Source organism: Abrus precatorius, unplaced genomic scaffold (assembly GCF_003935025.1).
Source record: "Abrus precatorius isolate BTA unplaced genomic scaffold, Abrus_2018 Scaffold11, whole genome shotgun sequence".
NCBI lineage: Eukaryota > Viridiplantae > Streptophyta > Magnoliopsida > Fabales > Fabaceae > Abrus > Abrus precatorius.
Genome location: NW_020874303.1, coordinates 21884020 through 21902964, shown reverse-complemented (window position 1 = coordinate 21902964; position 18945 = coordinate 21884020). Strand labels below are relative to the sequence as shown.

The window sequence follows — 18945 nt, the reverse complement described above, 5'->3', positions numbered from 1 at the left end:
ATTCAACCTTCCCCAAAATATGCAATTTTCTTTCCATTTTTTCAAATGCGTTTTCCACAGTGTTGCCATTGATTATGCATTCAAAACTCACACAAAAAAGGTTCAACTATTTTACCCCCTTTTTTTAAATAAAAAATAAAAACCTATCTTTGGCCTCTTATTTGTTCTTATTGAATAACCAAATAAAATGTTAATTCTGCCATCTCACGTTATGAGTTTCAGAGACTCTCCACCTTCATTTGTTCTATGTTACATGCAAATATAGGAAAATTACCATAAAGGGCTTCCGTTATAAAACCAAGATTGGGTATCAGATATCAGCATTCAAGTTTCTCGAAATTTCTTTGCCCCTATATTCAATACCAAATCTTAACTTACCAAAATCACATTATGAAATATACGAATAGATGGTAAGATCAAATCTACCAATAATCATATTATTAATGTGTTAATTTTATTTTATTTTTTGGTAAAAATATTAAGTGTTGATTGTATTGAATGTTACATATTTTTAAGGAATAATACTTGATTGGTCTACACTCCTTTAAATATATATATTTTTTCGTTATTATACAACTACTGATATTATAAAGTGATCATCATTAGCTCTCATTAAATTGAGCCTATACATTTAAACCTCAAATTTGTTTCTAGCTAGAATTTCCCAGTATCAAATTAAAATGCCCCAATTTTCTCCAACTTTTTCATTTTTCGAGGTTAGATACGTAATTTTAAGTATATTATAAAGTTTGCAAAACACTCTAATATTGTAAATATACTTAAATAGTGGTGAAAAATAAAGTTGTAAGAGAGTTAAATTGAAAGGACACATATACATAAAGAAATATTCAAGTTAAGAATTAAAGAAAGATTCATAAAGAGATAGAGAAAGGCAAAACATTGATCAATTTTCGTATCCAATTTTCTCTTTGAATATTACTACGATTTGAGTAATTGTGTATCTTGTAGTCTGAACAGGAACTGATGCAACGAAACAATTTGAATAACATTTAATAATTGCTAACGCAGATTACTTGGATAATTGAGAAATATTATGACTTAACAACAACATGATGTGTTTGGATGAGAAAAAAAAAATTATAAATAATATTTTTTTATGTTGACAAAGGAAAAATTAAAAAATAAACAAATTTGATTTATTAAAAAATAAAAAAATTCTTCTTTTATTTTTTCGATTTAAATTACTTTCTTTATAAAACAAAATAGTTTATTATAGCTTAATTTGTAATGAAATTATAATATATGACTTATTTGAGTTTATATATAGTTTAATTTTGTTTTTAAAAGAATGTCAAATATAAAAAAGCACTTTTAAGAGAAAAAAAAATAGTACTCTTATTCTTTAATTCTATTTATTTTTTATTTTATTTTTATATTTTATTTTAATTTAGTCTTCTGATTTTTTTATTTAAAAAAATTAGTGTGAATAAAATAAATACTTTTTTTTATTAGTCATCTTTGACTCTATTAATTTATATTCTTATTTATTTTTAATAATTATTATTATTATTGTCTTTATTTTCTCTCTACTTTTCTTGTTAATTGATAAAATAAAAATAATTTATTTAATCAACTCCTAAAAGTTAAAATAGAAAAATAAAACGAGAAAATAAAGAATTAAATACTTACAAAAAGAAAATAAAACACTAAATCAACATAAATACTAAATTTTCTCTCATTTATTATGTTTTCTTTCATTGGCGTTACCTTTAAGAGAGGTAAACCTGACTTTACTCTGTTTTTTCTTCTTCTTCTTTTGTTTTTTCATTTGCTTAAATACTAAATTTTGCTTAGTACTTGGTTGTCTGACGAAAATCTAAAGTTTGTGTTTGGGATTTTTGAAAGTATCATCTCTTGAACAGATGTGGCATTTGGTTAAACGATGGGCGAAATTTGATCGATTTGAATGATGATAAGATCACTTAAACTATTTAATTAAGCAATGAAGCAATTCAACGATTCAATGTGGAAATTTAGTGATGAGGGAGAAGACAGATATACAGTACAACTTATTTTGTTGGTTGTTCAATTCAATGGCCATCTTCTACCATCGTCACTAATTCCATGAGACCTATCAAATAAATATAGCATTTACCAATTTGGTAAGGAACATTTTCAGCCTTTTCATTTTACATATATACGAATAACTGACATTATAATATAAGTATGTGCATTGCTTCTTCAGCCTCCATTCTTGATTTAATTTAAATGCACTACGTATATTATATTTACGGCATTAAAGCATGCTAATCCCTCATCATAACATAACCATCTTATTCACCAACACTTCTGCACCCATTAAGTCTTAATCAGTTGTTTTTCTCCTTTCATTTGATTTGAGATGTTAAATTAAATTGTGTAATGGAAAAGCATATTTAGTTTTAATTTAAATGATCTCTTAGACTAAAATAAAACACCATTGTATATGATAAAAATAAAGATGCCTCCACTCTCTATTTAGTAGGTTCAACTATCTATTTAATAAATCTCACATACATTAATCTGAAGGCCGATCAAACAAAAGTGTTGGTTTAAACCTTAATTAGCTTAATTGTGTCCATAACAAAAAAATATATAGGCCTCAATGGCCCAACCTCAAAATAACTTTGGGCTTTGTATGAGAAGTATGATGATCAGCCCATGAGGTTTCATTAAGGAGCTTCATGATGACAAAGTAGAAAAATTAATAGACATATTTTCACTAAATTAATTTCAAAGCCATGTTCGATTTGGACCAAAACTGAAAAAAAAAAAAAATCTTGTTAGATCAATTTTCAGGGAGCAACAACTGCAAGATTTTTTAGTTCCTCGATTTCTCAGATTGAACTCACAAGAAGAAAAATTATCTGCTCTGTTGGAAAAGAAATGAGTTTTTTTTTTCTCTGACATTTACGATAATTATTTCTCTCTGTCTTTCTTTTAGCTCCATAATCAAGCTTTGTAAAACTTGATGCATTCTCTTAGTTTTTTCCCTCATCATTAGATCTCATATTTTATATATGTGAAGAATCTTTAAATTAATTGGTTAAATTTTTATCACAAAAAGCGAGTCAACAAGCAAGTTCCTTAGTTAAAGGGTTGAAAATGAACCAATTTAAATAGATTAATATTTTTTTTCCACTCACTTAATTTCACTCAAGATGGGTTTTACCCATTTTGATTGTCTTAATACCCGAAGCTGATCTACCAGGTACCAACAATGTTGCTAGAAGTTAAGTCATAGTTATGAAATTTAAGCGTAAATGCGCATTCGGCCATTATTTTGGTCATCATTGGTGGTCGAAATCGAATTTTTGTCTCATTTGTGACCTTGATCTGTCATTATTTTTTTTAATCACAACACTCAATGCAGGAATGAAATTAAAGTGAGATTAATGTATGAAATTAGAGCTTGCATATACATGTTAGTATTTTATAATAAGATTCATACTCAAAATTATATACACTACGCTAAAATAGAGATGTTAGAGCGGTTCCGTTTTAATTTAGAAAGCATTTATAACTGTTCTAAAATTTTGCGCTATCTAATATGTTGCATTTAAGAGAGCGGTTAAATTACTCTCAAATGTTGACATAAGAGAGCGGTTCTACGTGGAATTTAAAATATACCGCGAATCTGGAATTTAAAATTTCTTTCTTAGTGAGTTTTTTATTGTTATAAATCTATTTCAAACTAAAATTAATTTATTGTTATGCTCAAACTTTCTCTATTTTTATCACAAATCAAAAGTACATTGTATTAACCAAATAGTCCACATCTACAACACTATTAAGCAGAAAAAAGAAAACAAATTAGAGAGAACATAGAAAACAATGAAAAAAGTAGCAACAGATATAAAAGAAACTAACTTTTTAACGCAAAGAAGACAAAAAGAATCTACACTGAAAGAGACAGAGAACAACTTTATTAGGATAAAAAAGACGAAAAAACTTACAAAAAGTGAACAACTTTGTTAATAAGACGAAGAGATTTGAGAGCAGTTCAATATTACCGGCTCTTAAAAATATGCTTTAGAAAGCAGTTCAACACTAACAACTTTCTAAATATATTATTATAAAGCGAATCATATTAACCGCCGTCTAAATTAGCACTTCAAAAGTTCATTTCTAATATGCAAGTTAGGTATTAGAATTGTTTATTAAACCTTTAGGCAAAACCTTACTTATAAAAAAATTTGTGAACAATTATTTAAATTTAGAGTAATCACATTGCGAGTATTTATTTTCTTTAACATTCATTAAATCAGTAATTATGTTTGTGTTTTTTTAGCTCTGAAAGATAGCAAAGGTATGGATGAGATGTTTAGACTTGCTGCATTTGGCATGCCTTACAATTTGGTTCTTATGGCAGAGAGAAATTTATAACATATTTGTCTGAAGATAAATTAAATTTTTTACAATTAATTAAAGATATCTTGCATACATAACAAAATATATATTATGTACAATGAAGTTTATTCAGTGTGTGTTTGGTTTTTGGATGCGCTCCTGGGTCTGTGTTTACCTGATGGTGTATTGTGAGGACGTAGGATGTTTTTGACTTACCGATAATGTTGTTAGCAAAATTTTGTGCACACTTAACGGGTATGTGAAGTTTCAACATGTCAAACTATTTTTGGTTTGTTAGATTTGGTGTGTATTTATTATAATTGTGCTCTTGTAAAGGGTGAATAATAGGTTAATTGGTTCTTTAAGAAAAACTTGTGATTATTTATTATTGTTTTTATAATTATGATTTAATGTTAAGATTTTTTTATTTGTTCGAAAAGTAAGGGAAATATAGATGATTCCGTTTAAATAGAATTCTGAATTTTGTGCTGAACTCGTTTTCTGGAGAAACTTGTGCAACACTGGAGATGGGTGAGATGTCCACGCATTTGTCAAAGAGAAGGAAGAAATAGTGTGCACCAGTTGAAGTATAAGTGTCGTTATTATGATGACGGTGGCTATGAATCCAAAGTTAGATTTTGACAGTCACCAATCAGATGGCAGTGTAATAATTTTATCGTAGAAATTGCAGAGGCAATGCCTCATATCATATTGAGTGTTTAAGAAGGACATGACAATAAGTGGATACAAAGTAGGGAGTCAAAATTATGGTCTCTTTGCTTCTTAATAACCCCATGGATGCAAGGGATACAAACACCTCTCTATTCTTTTAAGAGATGTGAATATTCTGATTATTTTATTTTATGTTATGTTATGTTATACAGTGAATTATTATTATTGTTGTTGTTGAAACGGGTTTAAAGCTCAATTTATTCTCAAATTAGAGCTTTAAAACGATTAGGAAAGAAATATGAGATAATACATTGGCGAAGATAAATAAAAAATATTATGAGAATGTCCAATATTTTCAAATTTCAGACCCTAATAAAAGAGGTTTGACTTTGCTATAGCTGGCTTTATCTCTCTCTCTCCCCCTCATCCCTTTTTCTTTATAATTTAATAAGGTTTGGCCCCATGATATCCATGAAGAATGGAATATTAATTGTGAAGAGCAATGAGGGGTGTGAGAGAATATATTATATAAGTGAAGGAAGCAAAAGAAAAGTGGTGGGAGGGTAAAGAAACTTAGGGAGAAAGCCGCATGTTGAGATCTCACCTTAAGAATTGCTTAGAATAGAATAAAAGCGAGATGCTTACACCAACATACACGCACCAAGTGAGTGATAGAGAGCTATAACTTTCACGTCAATCTTTCTCAGTGTCAAATATTCACACAACAATGAATTGCTTCATGACACTGACACACTTCACCCCTCACCCAACTCTGATAGTACCCTCTCAACCATTAAAGAAACACACCATCTCGTACGTCCAAGAAATACTCCCAACACATTGCCAAAAACATTATTCCAGACTCAATCTTACGTTGTTGGAAGTGTCACAGACACAACATGGCCAAGAAATCAGATTTTGCACAGAAACTGCTGGATGATCTTCGGTTAAGGAAAGAACGAATGGCTTCATCTCAGACTCAGAGGTCAAACCAATCCCACCATTTGCCTATTGGTATGTTTCAGTTGATTTTAATTTTTTATTGTGACCCTTTTGGTTAATCACTCCTTTGGCTTCTGAAACTTTATTGCTAATTGTGTGTATGAACGCAGAAAACAGTCATTCAATTTAAATGAGTCATTTTCTCTGGTTATTTAACCAGTCTTCGTTGGAAGTTTCATGTTTTTTTTATGTATGTCGACTTTGTTTTGTAAATGTAATCGATTACTAACAACACGTAATGCCTCGTTGCATGCTTCATTTCACAATTTATTTTCTTCTTTTCTGGATTTCCTCGTTCACTGCCAGCATGATACATGTTCCAAGTTCTAGTAATTTCACCTACAAGTTTGTTTATTGTCATCAAATGAGACTTATGTAAAAAAGAGAAGAGAAATTGATAGATCAGCTTTAAATCATAAATAGTTATGATATATTAAAGATTAAAATTTGTAGGTATATGTTATATAATGTACTATTGAGTGTGTCACATCAGATCTGTGGGGCAATGCTGTCTTTAACTAAAACTCAATTTTTTATGTTACCGCTTATATGACATATTTAATGGTATAGAGCAAGAGATTTCTTTTGTTCCATGAGCAATCTGTTGTTGAACTTTTTGTTTCCAATCAAACATTCAACCACCTTCCCCATTTACTCAACAATACTTTAAAGAGAGAACATGCATGGACAAGTTTCTATCCATTTTAATTCCAAGCACATGTTGGTTTAAATTGTAAAATTTTTTCCAGGAAACCATTCCTTAAATTAAGGTGTTTGTCTTTGATATTCTCTTTTCTGTACTCTTATTATGCGAAATCTCATGTTTGCCCGACTGAAATTAACTTTTCTGGTTGAACGTTCCATTTATTTAAGAGAAACAAAAATTTCAACATATGGAAAAGGATAATTATATTTTGGATCTTGGAAGCACGGTGCTTGCGTCGTGCGTAGCAAAATTAATTTAACTTTTCGCCCCAAAATGACAATATACTTGTGTTTTTACATAATGAGACATTCTAATGATTGGTGATGTGTAAGAGAAAATGCCCTGTAATGTCTATTAGTAAAGAGACTTCCCAATGTTTTTTCCCCCCAGTTGATGGTTGAAATCACAGAGACAATGTATGGAATTTAGATATAGATCTGAGAACTTTATGTCATTACAATATCCGCTCATGGTAGCTAATAAACAGAAATCTTCTACTGTAAAAGAGGTTTATGTGATCTAATTTTGCCAAACATGTTCAAACAGATGCATATGCTTACACCAAGCAGACATACAGAGGATCCAGAAATACAAAAGCAAATGAAATTGTAAGATATTATTTGGTATTCTATGTATATATTAAAGCAAGACAGCAAACATTTTTGTTGGTTAAATTAGTTGATGTCGTGCAGGTCAGTTCCAGAACTGGGGCTATGCTGAATAGTTCTAGCAGAAACCACAGATCAGTGAACAAGGGACAAGTTTCAAATCAGATGGTTCCATATGGGAAAGGTCAGAGCTCAGGGCAAATGGGTGATATGTCCCTAGCCCTGGCTTTTGCCTTTGAAAATGGAGAAAAACTAAGGAGGACTGATTCAATTATGGGTTTTCTCCATCAAATTAAAAGGGGAACATTGGAATTCAGCATGTCAGAAGGACAACTAGCTTCAACTAGCCACTATCCTGTGCAACTAAATGACATATCCAGAGGTGCACGGAAGCTAAACCAGATATTGAGAACATGCACCAATGGTCTTAATATGGATACATATTCAATACAATTTGCAAAGGAACTATTACAAGGAGCTATTGATTTGGAAGAGTCCCTCAGGATGCTAGTAGACCTGCAGAAAAATTCACAGTTTATGGTTACCCCACAGAAGAAAAATCGAATCACACTATTAGAGGAGGATAATGATGATGAGGATGACACAAGGATGGAAATGCAACTGGTGGCACCACCAACTTTCTCTTTTGACAAGCATACTCGGGACTTGCAACAACTTGGAAAGGCTATTTTCATGCAGAGGCCAATTACTCTCACCAATTCTAAGGAAGCCAGAAACTCAAATAAAGAAAACAAAAATGTGAAGACACAAGTTTCTCAGAGGAGATCAACTGCAATTAGTTCTATCTCTACCTCTACCTCTAACATTAAGAATGTCAATGCTATTTCAGAAGGGAAAAACCAGACAGCCTCCAACACAGAGAAGGGAAGGATTCCAAATGTAATAGCCAAATTGATGGGATTGGACAACCTTCCTGAAAGAGTGGAAATGGAATCAAAACACACGATGCTACAGAAAACTGAAGGAATATCACACAAGCATACTGCAAAAGGAATCACTAAGAAGCCTGAACTGAAGAAAGATAACACGGTACCTCTGAAAAAGCAAAAAGTGGTAGAAGCCTTCAAAGTGCCTGCGACACAGGGTGAAGAGGTGATATATGGTCCTAATAAAAATTTGTTTGGCCAAAAGCCCATCTCTGAGGTGACTGTTCAGAATGGAAAACCACTATGGAGGGACCTGGATGGAATAAAAGCATTGAAAGGCTTTGACAAACCCAGCATCAAAATAGACAAGCATACCAAAAGTTCCACTCAAAAGAACCTTAATAGAGAAAGTCAAAATGATGTGGAAGAGAAAGGAAGAAAACAGGATCACCCAAATAACAATATTAGAGAACAGAAAGGATCTGTAAAGGGCAGAACCAATGATCTAATTCTTAACAACATGCTGGCCCAGATGGAACCAGTGCATGAAAGATCAGAAGTTAAATATTCAATTCAGGAAGAAAAGGAAATCAATGGAAATATTGTTCAGCTGGAAAAAAGACACACAAACAAGCACATCCTAAACAATGAAAAGAAGCCTCGGAACAATGTTGGAGTTCAGAAGCCGAACATACTTTCCAAACAGCTCCAGCTAAGGGAAGAACAAATGTTGATGATGAGATCACATGGAGGGAGTGACATGACATCCAAGAATTCATCAAAATCCCCTCATCAGAGGAAGCAGCTATCTACAAACCATGCCACAATGTTTAAGAAAAACTCCGGAGAAAAAAATGTTGCTGCTATGAAATCAGAAGGCCTTTTAACCAGTCACTATGATGATCATGATCTAGTCAGAGATGAAGCACCCAATGACACAAACGAGAGAGTAAAAGAAATTAACAATAGAACTTCATCAAGAGATCAGGAATTTGAACGAGCTAAACGAAGTGGCATCAAAACACTGGTGGATGAAAAACATGTCTATAAACTGGCCAGCAAGAAAATAAACAACACCAGAAAGCAGAAAATTGATGTTCCTGGAAAGATTGATCAAGTGTTGACCGGTAGAAATGGTGCAAAGCTCACAAATAAACCAGGAAAACAACACATTCCTACTTCTGACAAATTCAAAGTTTTGAATGAAGCAGAACAAGAAAGGGTTCTCACGCTTAGAGAAGTAGATCCACACATCATTAGCTCCAATGAACCAGTAGCTGTGACTCAACCATTGGAAGTGAGGCGCCAACCCCGTAAAGAAGCTCCTATGTTATCTGGTTCTGGTGGTGGAGAACTTCAAAACCAACAAGAATTGGTAGCTCGAGTTTCCAATGATTTGGTAAGCTTTTTTTGTTTTTATACTAGAATCTAAAACTTCTATACATTAAGAACAAAATATAATTTAATTGGTGAAAAGATTTCTTCCCAAACGAAGAAAAATAAAGCTAAAGTTCTCTACAAGTGGTTAACACAATCCTTGTTGTTTGAATGAATTTACAGCATTACCAAGATGTGCAATCGGTAGCAATAAATTTGAAAGGTCAGGTTGTTCCTGTGGCAGCAGAAGGATTCAAGACTGGTGAAGTTGCATTACATAGAATAAATGGTGAGCATGTATAACCATAATTTTGGGTTCAAGTTTTATTTCCTAGAAAGAAAATAGCATTTCTTGTTGTTCACTTGTGCTATGTAGTGCATTGAGAGAGAGTTCTTTATCTTTCTCATTCTTCATGTAGTCATAATCTTCCCATAAAATCTATCATAACCTTTCTTCTGGTTCAGCTTAGTAGAAGCATGGCTCAAAAACAGAACTTTTGGAGATAAATTTGTTAAATAATTTGATGGAACGAATCAATTGAAGTATTATATTTAACTCCAATTTGTTTAATATTACAGGAATTCAGGAAGACACAATGTGTGTTAACCACTCACAACTACAAGATCAGAATATTCCTGAAATAAGCACCCAACAGCCACTAACAGAAAGTGAAAACTGCCTCAAGTGGACTCTGGTGATGAGTCAATTATTCGTCAACACTGCAGAAGCGCTTTTCAGACTCAATATCCCGTTTAACGTTCTACAAGGTGGTGTTCTTCAGGAGAATCAAGACCAAAGTAGCAAACTCATATTAGACTGTGGCTATGAAGTGATGAAAAGAAAGGGGATAAGGCAGGAACTTAAAGTTCATAACTGTTCAAAGATATCAATGTGTAACATGAACATAATATCCTTAGATGACTTGGTTAGGCATCTGAATAAAGACATTGAGAAGCTTAAATTCTACGGAAGGAAAAGAAGTTGCCAAGTTGATGGTGATGACTACCTGTCTAAAATGCTTGAACATGACGTTTATGACAAAGATCCAGATATAGATTGCATGTGGGATATAGGTTGGAATGACGAGACATTTGCATTCATTGAAAAATATGATGTTATAAGGGATACAGAAAAACATATCCTTAGTGTTCTTCTGGATGAGATCACAGTAGATTTTTGCTTGTTCAAGGAGGATTCAATATGATACTGAACGGAACAAAGAGAGCCAAGGAGGGAGGGGGGATAAAGTTTTTCATGTGTACTTTTTTAATGCAATTTTGTGCTTTGTAAATTATAAGCACGAGGATTTGATTACTGCAAGTTTTCATTTGATGATTTCTAGCTTTAGAAATTCATTCTGGTTTTCTTTTTTATTATCAATTTAACATGCTTCACAAAAATAAAAACTCCTTTGTTGGTTTTTCCTTTTCATGTCTTCCCTCCCTCTTTCTTGTTTTGCTACCCCAAGAACGTAGCACCAGAACACAAGCTATAAAATGATGTCCTGTGTCATCATTCCTGAAAATGAATTTTTAGTTCGTCAATTCATCCATCTTTTCTTCTAGTGATTATTCTCTGCATCTCATATTAATTGTTTATTATTTTCAAGTATCAAAAAAGCATTTACTATATTTTTCTAATAGTACTCATTTATTAAAGATAACTTGTTTATTAACAACTAAATGTCTTTAAGATTAGTCATCTAACTACTACAATAACTTCAACTCATTTAACAAAAGCAATTTAGTAAAACTAATTATGTTTTACCTAATAATTTTTAAAATATATGTGTGTATTAATAGTAAGTGACAACGAGACAGAAAGAGTACTAATTAGCATATCGAAAATTGATTAGAAGACAAAGAAAATGTTGATGCTTCTGATTCGTGATGAATTTGACCCCGAACCTTTAGAGGATAGGCTTATTTGATCTTCTCTGGTTTTGGTGACGAATGAAGGCTTGGCCCCGTGTCTCTATCTCACTGACTAAGTACTCTGAATCGTATCGCATTCGCAAGGCTTTCTTGAACATGGCATCGTCTTCACCCTTGGGCTTTGAATTCCTGACGAAGAGGCCCTACACTCCTCCTTCATGGGCTTCCCATCTCCACCCTTTACCTTCTCAAGTCTTCTCTCTGGCCCATGTTCCCACTCCAATTCACAAATGGAACATTCCCAATTTGCCCTCCAACACCGAGTTATGGATAAAGCGCGACGACGTAACGGGAATGCAATTGGGGGGAAACAAAGTGAGAAAGTTGGAGTTCTTATTGGGCGATGCCGTTGCTGAAGGTGCTGATTGTGTCATTACAATCGGAGGCATTCAAAGCAACCATTGTCGTGCCACTGCGGTTGCTGCTAGGTATTTGAACCTTGATTCTTTTCTTATTCTTCGCACTTCCAAGCACCTTATTGATGAAGATCCTGGTCTCGTTGGCAATCTCCTCGTTGAGCGTTTGGTTGGAGCTCGCGTTCAACTTGTATCTAAAGAAGAGTACTCCAAAATTGGCAGTGTGGTTTGTGTTTCTCTTTTTCAAACTCTTTCGCTGATTTATTTATTTGATTGTTAATATGTCTAGGCCATATTTTTGAAGCATCATCTTGTTGATTTATTTTTATTGAATATTTTCTGAATAATGTTTTATCTGTTGAATTTTTTCCTTAGACACTCACCAATGTCCTAAAAGAAAAGTTGATAAAGGAAGGGAGGAGGCCGTATGTTATTCCCGTTGGTGGATCAAATTCTTTGGGAACATGGTTAGTGATACCATATCATTAAGGTCATTCTTTTTATGACACACTAAGGTATCCATTATATTGCTTATTGTTGCAAATGTAATACAAAATACTATATTTGTCTCCACTTAGCAGCTTGAGCTTTCGGGATAATTGATTTATGACATGGTCAATGAGTTGGACAATCCTTCCCCCTTAAGCTAGCTTTTGGGGTTTAGTTCGGCTTAGTTTGCTTTCAATTTTAATATCTATGCTCAAATTACTGGTTCTTTTATTAAAGGAACATACACTCTCATATTAGGGGCTACAGGTGCGTTTAATCTATAATTGCTTCAATTCAACAGGAAAAAATAAATTATTCATCAATTACAAGATTGATTTTTAAAAATGTATAACTTTTCTGATTAGTTATAAAGTAATAAAAGCCTTTAAAGGAGGTTTATATTTTTCACTGAATGAATTATTGTTTATCGGCTACTTATTTTGTGCTGCTATAAAGATTATAATTATTATTCTTAAAGATATATGGTGTGTTGATTTGCTAAAAAATGAAGGACTAGACATTACGAAAATACTTGTTTAATGTTTGATTTCAAAATTAAAAAGGGTCATGGACAAATTAAATGAAAAACAAAAGAGGAAGCACAAGACAGAAGTCTTAAAATTTGTTACTCAGTAATCCAAGTAACAAATTTTAGTCTCACATACACCATCCCAATGTGAAAAATACCCAATCCCTTCTTCGTCTCCCCAATTGTCCTCTGCGCTGAGCCCCTTTTGAACTGCATTGTTTTCCAACATGTGATCATGGGCACTGTATTATTTATTTATTTATTTTACATTATTATGATGATTAAGCTATAAGTTAATCCATTCAGGGGTTATATAGAAGCAGCTCGGGAAATTGAGCAGCAGATTCAGAGGGGGGCAGGCAATGTCAAGTTTGATGATATTGTTGTGGCTTGTGGCAGGTTCTGGTCTACTTGATTTCTGTATTTTTTTCATTAGCGACCATCTTTATATATATCCATGGGACTAGCCTTTACAACAACTTTCTGGCATGTTCTAAGATGCAATTCATAGTCAAGTTCAAAACTTCCTAGTGAATGTGAACTGAATCAGTATTATGGTTCATTTTTTAATTGAAACACTACCTTGAACCAGCATTATCTATTGAGTCATAGTTAATTTTATTTGCAGCTATGTAACATTGTGCATTTATTAATTTTCAGTGGGGGCACAATTGCCGGTCTGTCACTAGGATCATCATTGAGTACATTGAAAGCAAAGGTATATCTTTTGTTAAAAAGACTCGCATAATCTACATTTTTGCAAGCCTCATATATCATTTATGTGCTCCCTTCAGGTACATGCATTCTCTGTTTGTGATGACCCAGATTACTTCCACAACTTTGTTCAAGGCTTGCTTGATGGACTCAAAGCTGGCGTTAACTCAAGAGACATTGTCCACATACAAAATGTGAGTGTCTTGGTAAAGTGGAAGTGTTGAAAAGATTTCCTTTCATGAAATTCTATATACACACTATTTCTTGGTCTTGCTGCTGTTTGTTTTCATACTCTATTCAAATTGGAGCTATCTTTTTGTTGAGGGGGGAGGAATACATGCTGGTAATTATTGAGTAAATCAGTGATCAAACTCCTGTAGACCTAGCTTGCTAGTGTGACTATTCATGACATAAAGTCAAATAATACATACACTTGTGATCCAGAAAACTTCCTTCTTCTTCTGGGTTAATAATGTTTTATTAATTGATGATGGGAATTTAACTGTTTACAGGCCAAAGGTCTTGGCTATGCTATGAGCACTTCTGAGGAGCTTACTTTTGTAAAAGAAGTAGCTGAGGCTACTGGCGTTGTTCTTGACCCAGTATACAGGTATTTATTTGTCCCAGCGCATTGTATATTGTCAAAGTGCTTTGTACATTGTTTGGATATATTAAGAACGAAATTATTTTTTTGTCTTCTTCTCTCACTTACAGAAGACCATTCTTTGTACATCACATGAATATCTTCTTTATAATCTTAGTAATTTCTCCATCTTATTTTATTTGGTTTTGATCAACTAATTAATGATTATTCTATAACTGGAAAAAATGTTAAATGGAACAAAAACGCCATGTTGTATTAGTATATTTTGTACAAGTTTGTGTAGATGCTTCATCCGAAACTGCTGAACTTTTTGATAAAATTAATATTGAAAATTGATATAATTATTTGATTGGGATCATAGGACTCATGAGCCCTCATCTTTAGTTTATGGCTGATAATTAATCTTCAAGAGATAGAAAATGAGTCCTATGGAACTTATGAGCCTTGTTAAAAAGTGTTTAATACCATTCATTTGTTCCTCGTAATTTCCTGTATAAGAGAGTATTAAATGTTCTTTTGGGTTTTCAGGATAATAAATTTTGAACTTTTCATTTAATATTCTTAATTCCTTAGTATATATCTCAAGAAAACTTAAAAAGGCAAGAAAAAAAAATCTCAATAGATGTTGTGCATTGAACTTCGCTGATTTTACTTCATATTCTATTGTTTATACCCTCTCAGCGGTAAGGCTGCTTATGCAATGCTGAAAGATATGTCTGAAAATCCAAAGAAGTGGGAAGGGAGAAAGATCCTGTTCATACATACGGGTGGCCTCCTAGGAATGTACGACAAGGTCGATCAGCTGGCTCCTCTTGTTGGGAATTGGCAGCATTTGGATATTAATGAATCTGTTCCTAGGCAAGATGGTATTGGAAAGATGTTCTAAAGAAGGAAAATGAAAAACCCTGGCATCCCTGCATCTATGTTTTGTGGCAGCTTGCTTAAAATAAGTTATACTTTAGGTAGTTGCTTCGATGCCTCTAAATTTGAACGCGTATTGATACCCATATTAGGTGCCATCATGATAATTAAACATGGTTTAAAACTTGCAGCTCATTGGAATATTTATCTTTTATTTTGAATATGTAAATAATAGTTTGTATATTTGTTAAAAAGTTCGCAAGGACTACTCATTAAATTACAGAACATAACGAAAGGACCTTTGATTAAAACTTAAACACTAGCCCTACACCCAAGGAAGAGTTGTAGACTGCTAAACTGAAGAAAGAATCTGGCCAAAGTTAATTGGTATAAAAACGTAAGATATTATAGTGTACAACATTCGTGTTGAACCTTTCGGAGATTGTTTTTCAGTTGTTCATATATCCCATTAAAAAAAATCAAGAAACATGACATTTGTTTTGAGCCATTGGAAGGAATCGTTGACGGAAAATTGTTTTGAATGCAGTGAAGGAAATTTTGTTAATTTGTTAATTTGCTATTTTGTGTTTGTTTCTTGGTCCTTTATGTGAAAGTTCTGGTAATCTTTGGTTCATGGAATATAAAATGAGTTTGACAGCCTTTCATATATTTTTGTTTGTTTAATTTTTCATATTGATGCAACTCAACGAAAGGCTGTCAAATAATAATAATAATAATAATAATAATATTTTCAAATATCAAATGGTTTATGAGGCACTAAGTACATGTTTAGTTGAGATTGTTTTTAGAGGAAAAAACACTTTTTAATCTTTTAAAAAATAATAATCATTTCTTTAAAATAAACAAAACTAAATAAGCACAAAATATTGTGACAGAAGATTGTTTAATTTCTACAACTTTTGCGAAGAGGGTGAAGTTTTTATCTCGATTAAAAAATCTGTGGTTGTTTCAGAATTCAGCATAACAATAATTTGCAAATTGAAAAGTTGATCATGTTTTATTTCATTTATATGTTGTACCCCTGCCGACCTGAAATTGTGTTTCTTTTATTTACTTGTAACAACTTTTGTAGACAAGTTGGCATCTAATTTTCTAGGCACTGAAATGCCTCATCACTTGGATTTTGATTCCTCTGGAAACTGTATTATAACGCCTCCCTTTGAAATTGTGTGTTCCATGTCAACTGTTGCACTTTTTGATTAGGTCCTTTCTCTTTTTACGCATCTCTTAAGGTCAACTTGGTTACTGCATTACTGCAGTTGCATGTGACAATAAAGCGAACTGAAGGACTAAACAATAAACATGTACTTAATGCCTCGTAAATAATAATAATAATAATTATTATTATTATTATTATTATTATGCTTTCAAGTAAATAGGAAAATTAGTTTAAATCAGATTATAGTTGGTTTAGATTATGGGTTTATTTATTCAATAAAATTAAAAAATAACGTGTCATGTTATCAAGCCTGGTTACGCATGTATAAGCAAATCACGGGAAATTGAAAAAATAAAATAAATTAGAGAACATAAAATTAGATCAAATAATTCATACGGGCATCAGGGAGAGCTCTAATTAATGAGGAAATGCAATACCTTAATTTCGTAGGAAAGAACTTGGACAAGAACCGTACTGGATACAGCTTAGTGATGCTTCTGTTCATAATATTTCCAATGATATAGTGAACTGTTACAGACTTTAAGCATATATGCCTTTATTTTTGTACTTTTATAACTTTTGTTTCTTAAGTAAGGTGTCAAATTCAAACCTAGTGAATGGAAAAAACTCTAGTTAGGAGAGCTAGTCTTATAGCATGTCGTAGATATTCATGACTCGAATATAATTATATTCTGTAGAAGATACTTGTCATTTAGAAAGAAAAAAAAGTTCATAGATATTATAGTAGACATAATTTGTACATAAAAAAGACTACTTGTTATCATTTAAGGCTTGCATAGGAAAAGTAATAGGTAGTAGGGTCATTATGTTGCATTATCAGTTTCCAGTCAAAAGTGATGTGATGAATATGTTTTTTGTTGGGATTTGATTATGATAGGAATCAGTAAATAGCTAGTCTCACAAAAATTCACCTCTCAATTTCTTACCTGTACTACGTTTTGTATTTAGTATAATTAAATGTTGACTGTTATATCAATCAGAATAAAAAAGAAGTCAAGTAGGAAATTGTAGAGTTGTGGATATTCCTTCATTCGCACGCTGTGATTTAATAATTTCTTCCTTTGTGGTGTCCAACGTGGCATAGAAGTCCGATTCAAATTTCTAACTTCCAAAATTATGATTGGAGAATGAGTGGAACAATTTTAGTGGGATGTATCACTGTAATGCTGATGCAGTCATCGAGTAATGCTGAAGATTGTAGAATCTTTTTCACTATGACTCTCTAGAAGGGATGTCACAAAAAAATGAGCTTTCATTAGTCGAATTTATATATGACAAAATATTACGATCATCCTAGGCCTAGACTCAAGAAATCATTGCATCACTATACACTTAAGCCGAAAGATATGGTTATGATAGAGTTCATGTTCTACATGCTTTTGATAGGTTTTACTACTTGTTTAATGAAGAGTTTTCTTTAACTACACATCTTATGCAATAGTGGGGTCACCGTCTATCCATGGAACGATGGCTGAAGTTGCTGATTCTATTGAGATTGAGGTGTCACCTTTATGTCACTTTTTGATGGATAATTAGTTATCAACAACAACAAATGTTACCGAATTTTATTTTTCTTATTAAATGCAAAATTGAGATAATCTCATACCCACATGCTTGAGGACTACAATGAGAATTTTAAAGGTGTATCAAGGTCCGTATTATTCCTACTTCTACAACACAGAATGAAAACCTGCCCAACAAGGGAATTTACATCTGTGTCCCGTACCTAATACCCATAAACCCAGAAGTGAGTTGCACTCAAAAGTAGTGCATTCAATCTGAATGGTATTCACAACCTAGTCTGAAAAGTAGTATTGACTAGTATTTTAATTCTAAACAAGTCAAGATAATGGCAAAAGGGTTGACAGTGACATTGCTGGATCTGGTAATCCTAAAAATAACACAAGTGATATATACTTGGTGGGAAAATTGAGGACACATAACATAGTAATAGTTATATCGTGTATTATAGGTTGGTGTACCATTTTTGGTGGGTGTCATGATCAAATAGTAATACCTTGAAACATTTGAAATGTTGGTTTTCAGTAGTTTTTACGGTTGAGAGGTGAATATAACTTCCAAAAACAGAAACCTTGCTTCCAAATATAGGTGACTGCATCCAATCAATACATTTGAAGCAAGCCGGGGAATCAGATAGAGGAAGATTCTTCCTGTGGAAACTTGGAACAGAAAAGGGTATTGAGAAAAAAAAAAAAAACACTCTCTTGACTACTTAAAACTAATCAGAATCTTTACACGCTCGTTATCTATAATATTGCCTTTATGATGAGAAAGTAGGTTATTGGACTATATAAACTATAAAACAACACTACTCAATTTAAGCTTCGTGCATATCTTTAAAACTATTCTCTTACCAAAAATTAACAATAAAGTGTTTTTTGAACTATGAGAAACAACTTTTGGTTGTCGCCTTCACTTTTTAATGTATTTTTAAAATGCGTGCATATAAAAATATATTAAAAAATTAAGTAATAAATAAAATTATTATAAGTATCAAATCATTTTTTTTGTAATTCAAATATTAAAAGTGTAAAATAGAACCAATCCATGGTTGATCAACGGACAAGAAGCTTTCAGTTAGGCTTCACCATTTAAGCATAACATTATACATTGACCAGGTTTTCTCATTTGTT

General features: G+C 32.5%; 2 protein-coding genes across 3 annotated transcripts; both read left to right on the top strand.

Annotated features, from left to right (window-relative positions):
• The first annotated feature begins 5576 nt into the window (after window positions 1-5576).
• Window positions 5577-10968, top strand: LOC113855415. Of its 2 annotated transcripts, none has more exons than XM_027487052.1 (5): window positions 5577-6036; window positions 7277-7338; window positions 7423-9624; window positions 9786-9891; window positions 10182-10968. In XM_027487052.1, exons 1-5 carry the CDS (start codon window positions 5922-5924, stop codon window positions 10805-10807), a joined length of 3111 nt encoding a protein of 1036 aa, XP_027342853.1. In that variant the 5' UTR covers window positions 5577-5921; the 3' UTR covers window positions 10808-10968. The 2 variants fall into 2 exon arrangements, with proteins under 2 accessions (XP_027342853.1, XP_027342854.1); XM_027487053.1 differs by having other exon boundaries at window positions 5811-6006; window positions 7268-7353; window positions 7486-9624.
• A 462-nt stretch (window positions 10969-11430) lies between these two features.
• LOC113854827 (bifunctional D-cysteine desulfhydrase/1-aminocyclopropane-1-carboxylate deaminase, mitochondrial) lies at window positions 11431-15380 on the top strand. The gene is made up of 7 exons (XM_027486077.1): window positions 11431-12119; window positions 12269-12360; window positions 13218-13310; window positions 13572-13629; window positions 13706-13819; window positions 14138-14235; window positions 14911-15380. The coding sequence occupies exons 1-7, from the start codon at window positions 11556-11558 to the stop codon at window positions 15113-15115; spliced, it is 1224 nt and encodes a 407-aa protein (XP_027341878.1). The 5' UTR covers window positions 11431-11555; the 3' UTR covers window positions 15116-15380.
• Window positions 15381-18945: the final 3565 nt, after the last annotated feature.

What these genes read in the sequence shown, in the direction of transcription:
- LOC113855415 (XM_027487052.1), top strand. Translation starts at nt 5,922, where the DNA reads ATGGCCAAGAAATCAGATTTTGCACAGAAACTGCTGGATGATCTTCGG. An exon ending in ATCCCACCATTTGCCTATTG is followed by an intron (nt 6,037 to 7,276) that starts GTATGTTTCAGT and finishes ATGTTCAAACAG; the next exon opens with ATGCATATGCTTACACCAAG. An exon ending in CTCGAGTTTCCAATGATTTG is followed by an intron (nt 9,625 to 9,785) that starts GTAAGCTTTTTT and finishes ATGAATTTACAG; the next exon opens with CATTACCAAGATGTGCAATC.
- LOC113854827 (XM_027486077.1), top strand. Translation starts at nt 11,556, where the DNA reads ATGAAGGCTTGGCCCCGTGTCTCTATCTCACTGACTAAGTACTCTGAA. An exon ending in TCAAATTCTTTGGGAACATG is followed by an intron (nt 12,361 to 13,217) that starts GTTAGTGATACC and finishes TAATCCATTCAG; the next exon opens with GGGTTATATAGAAGCAGCTC. An exon ending in GTTCTTGACCCAGTATACAG is followed by an intron (nt 14,236 to 14,910) that starts GTATTTATTTGT and finishes ATACCCTCTCAG; the next exon opens with CGGTAAGGCTGCTTATGCAA.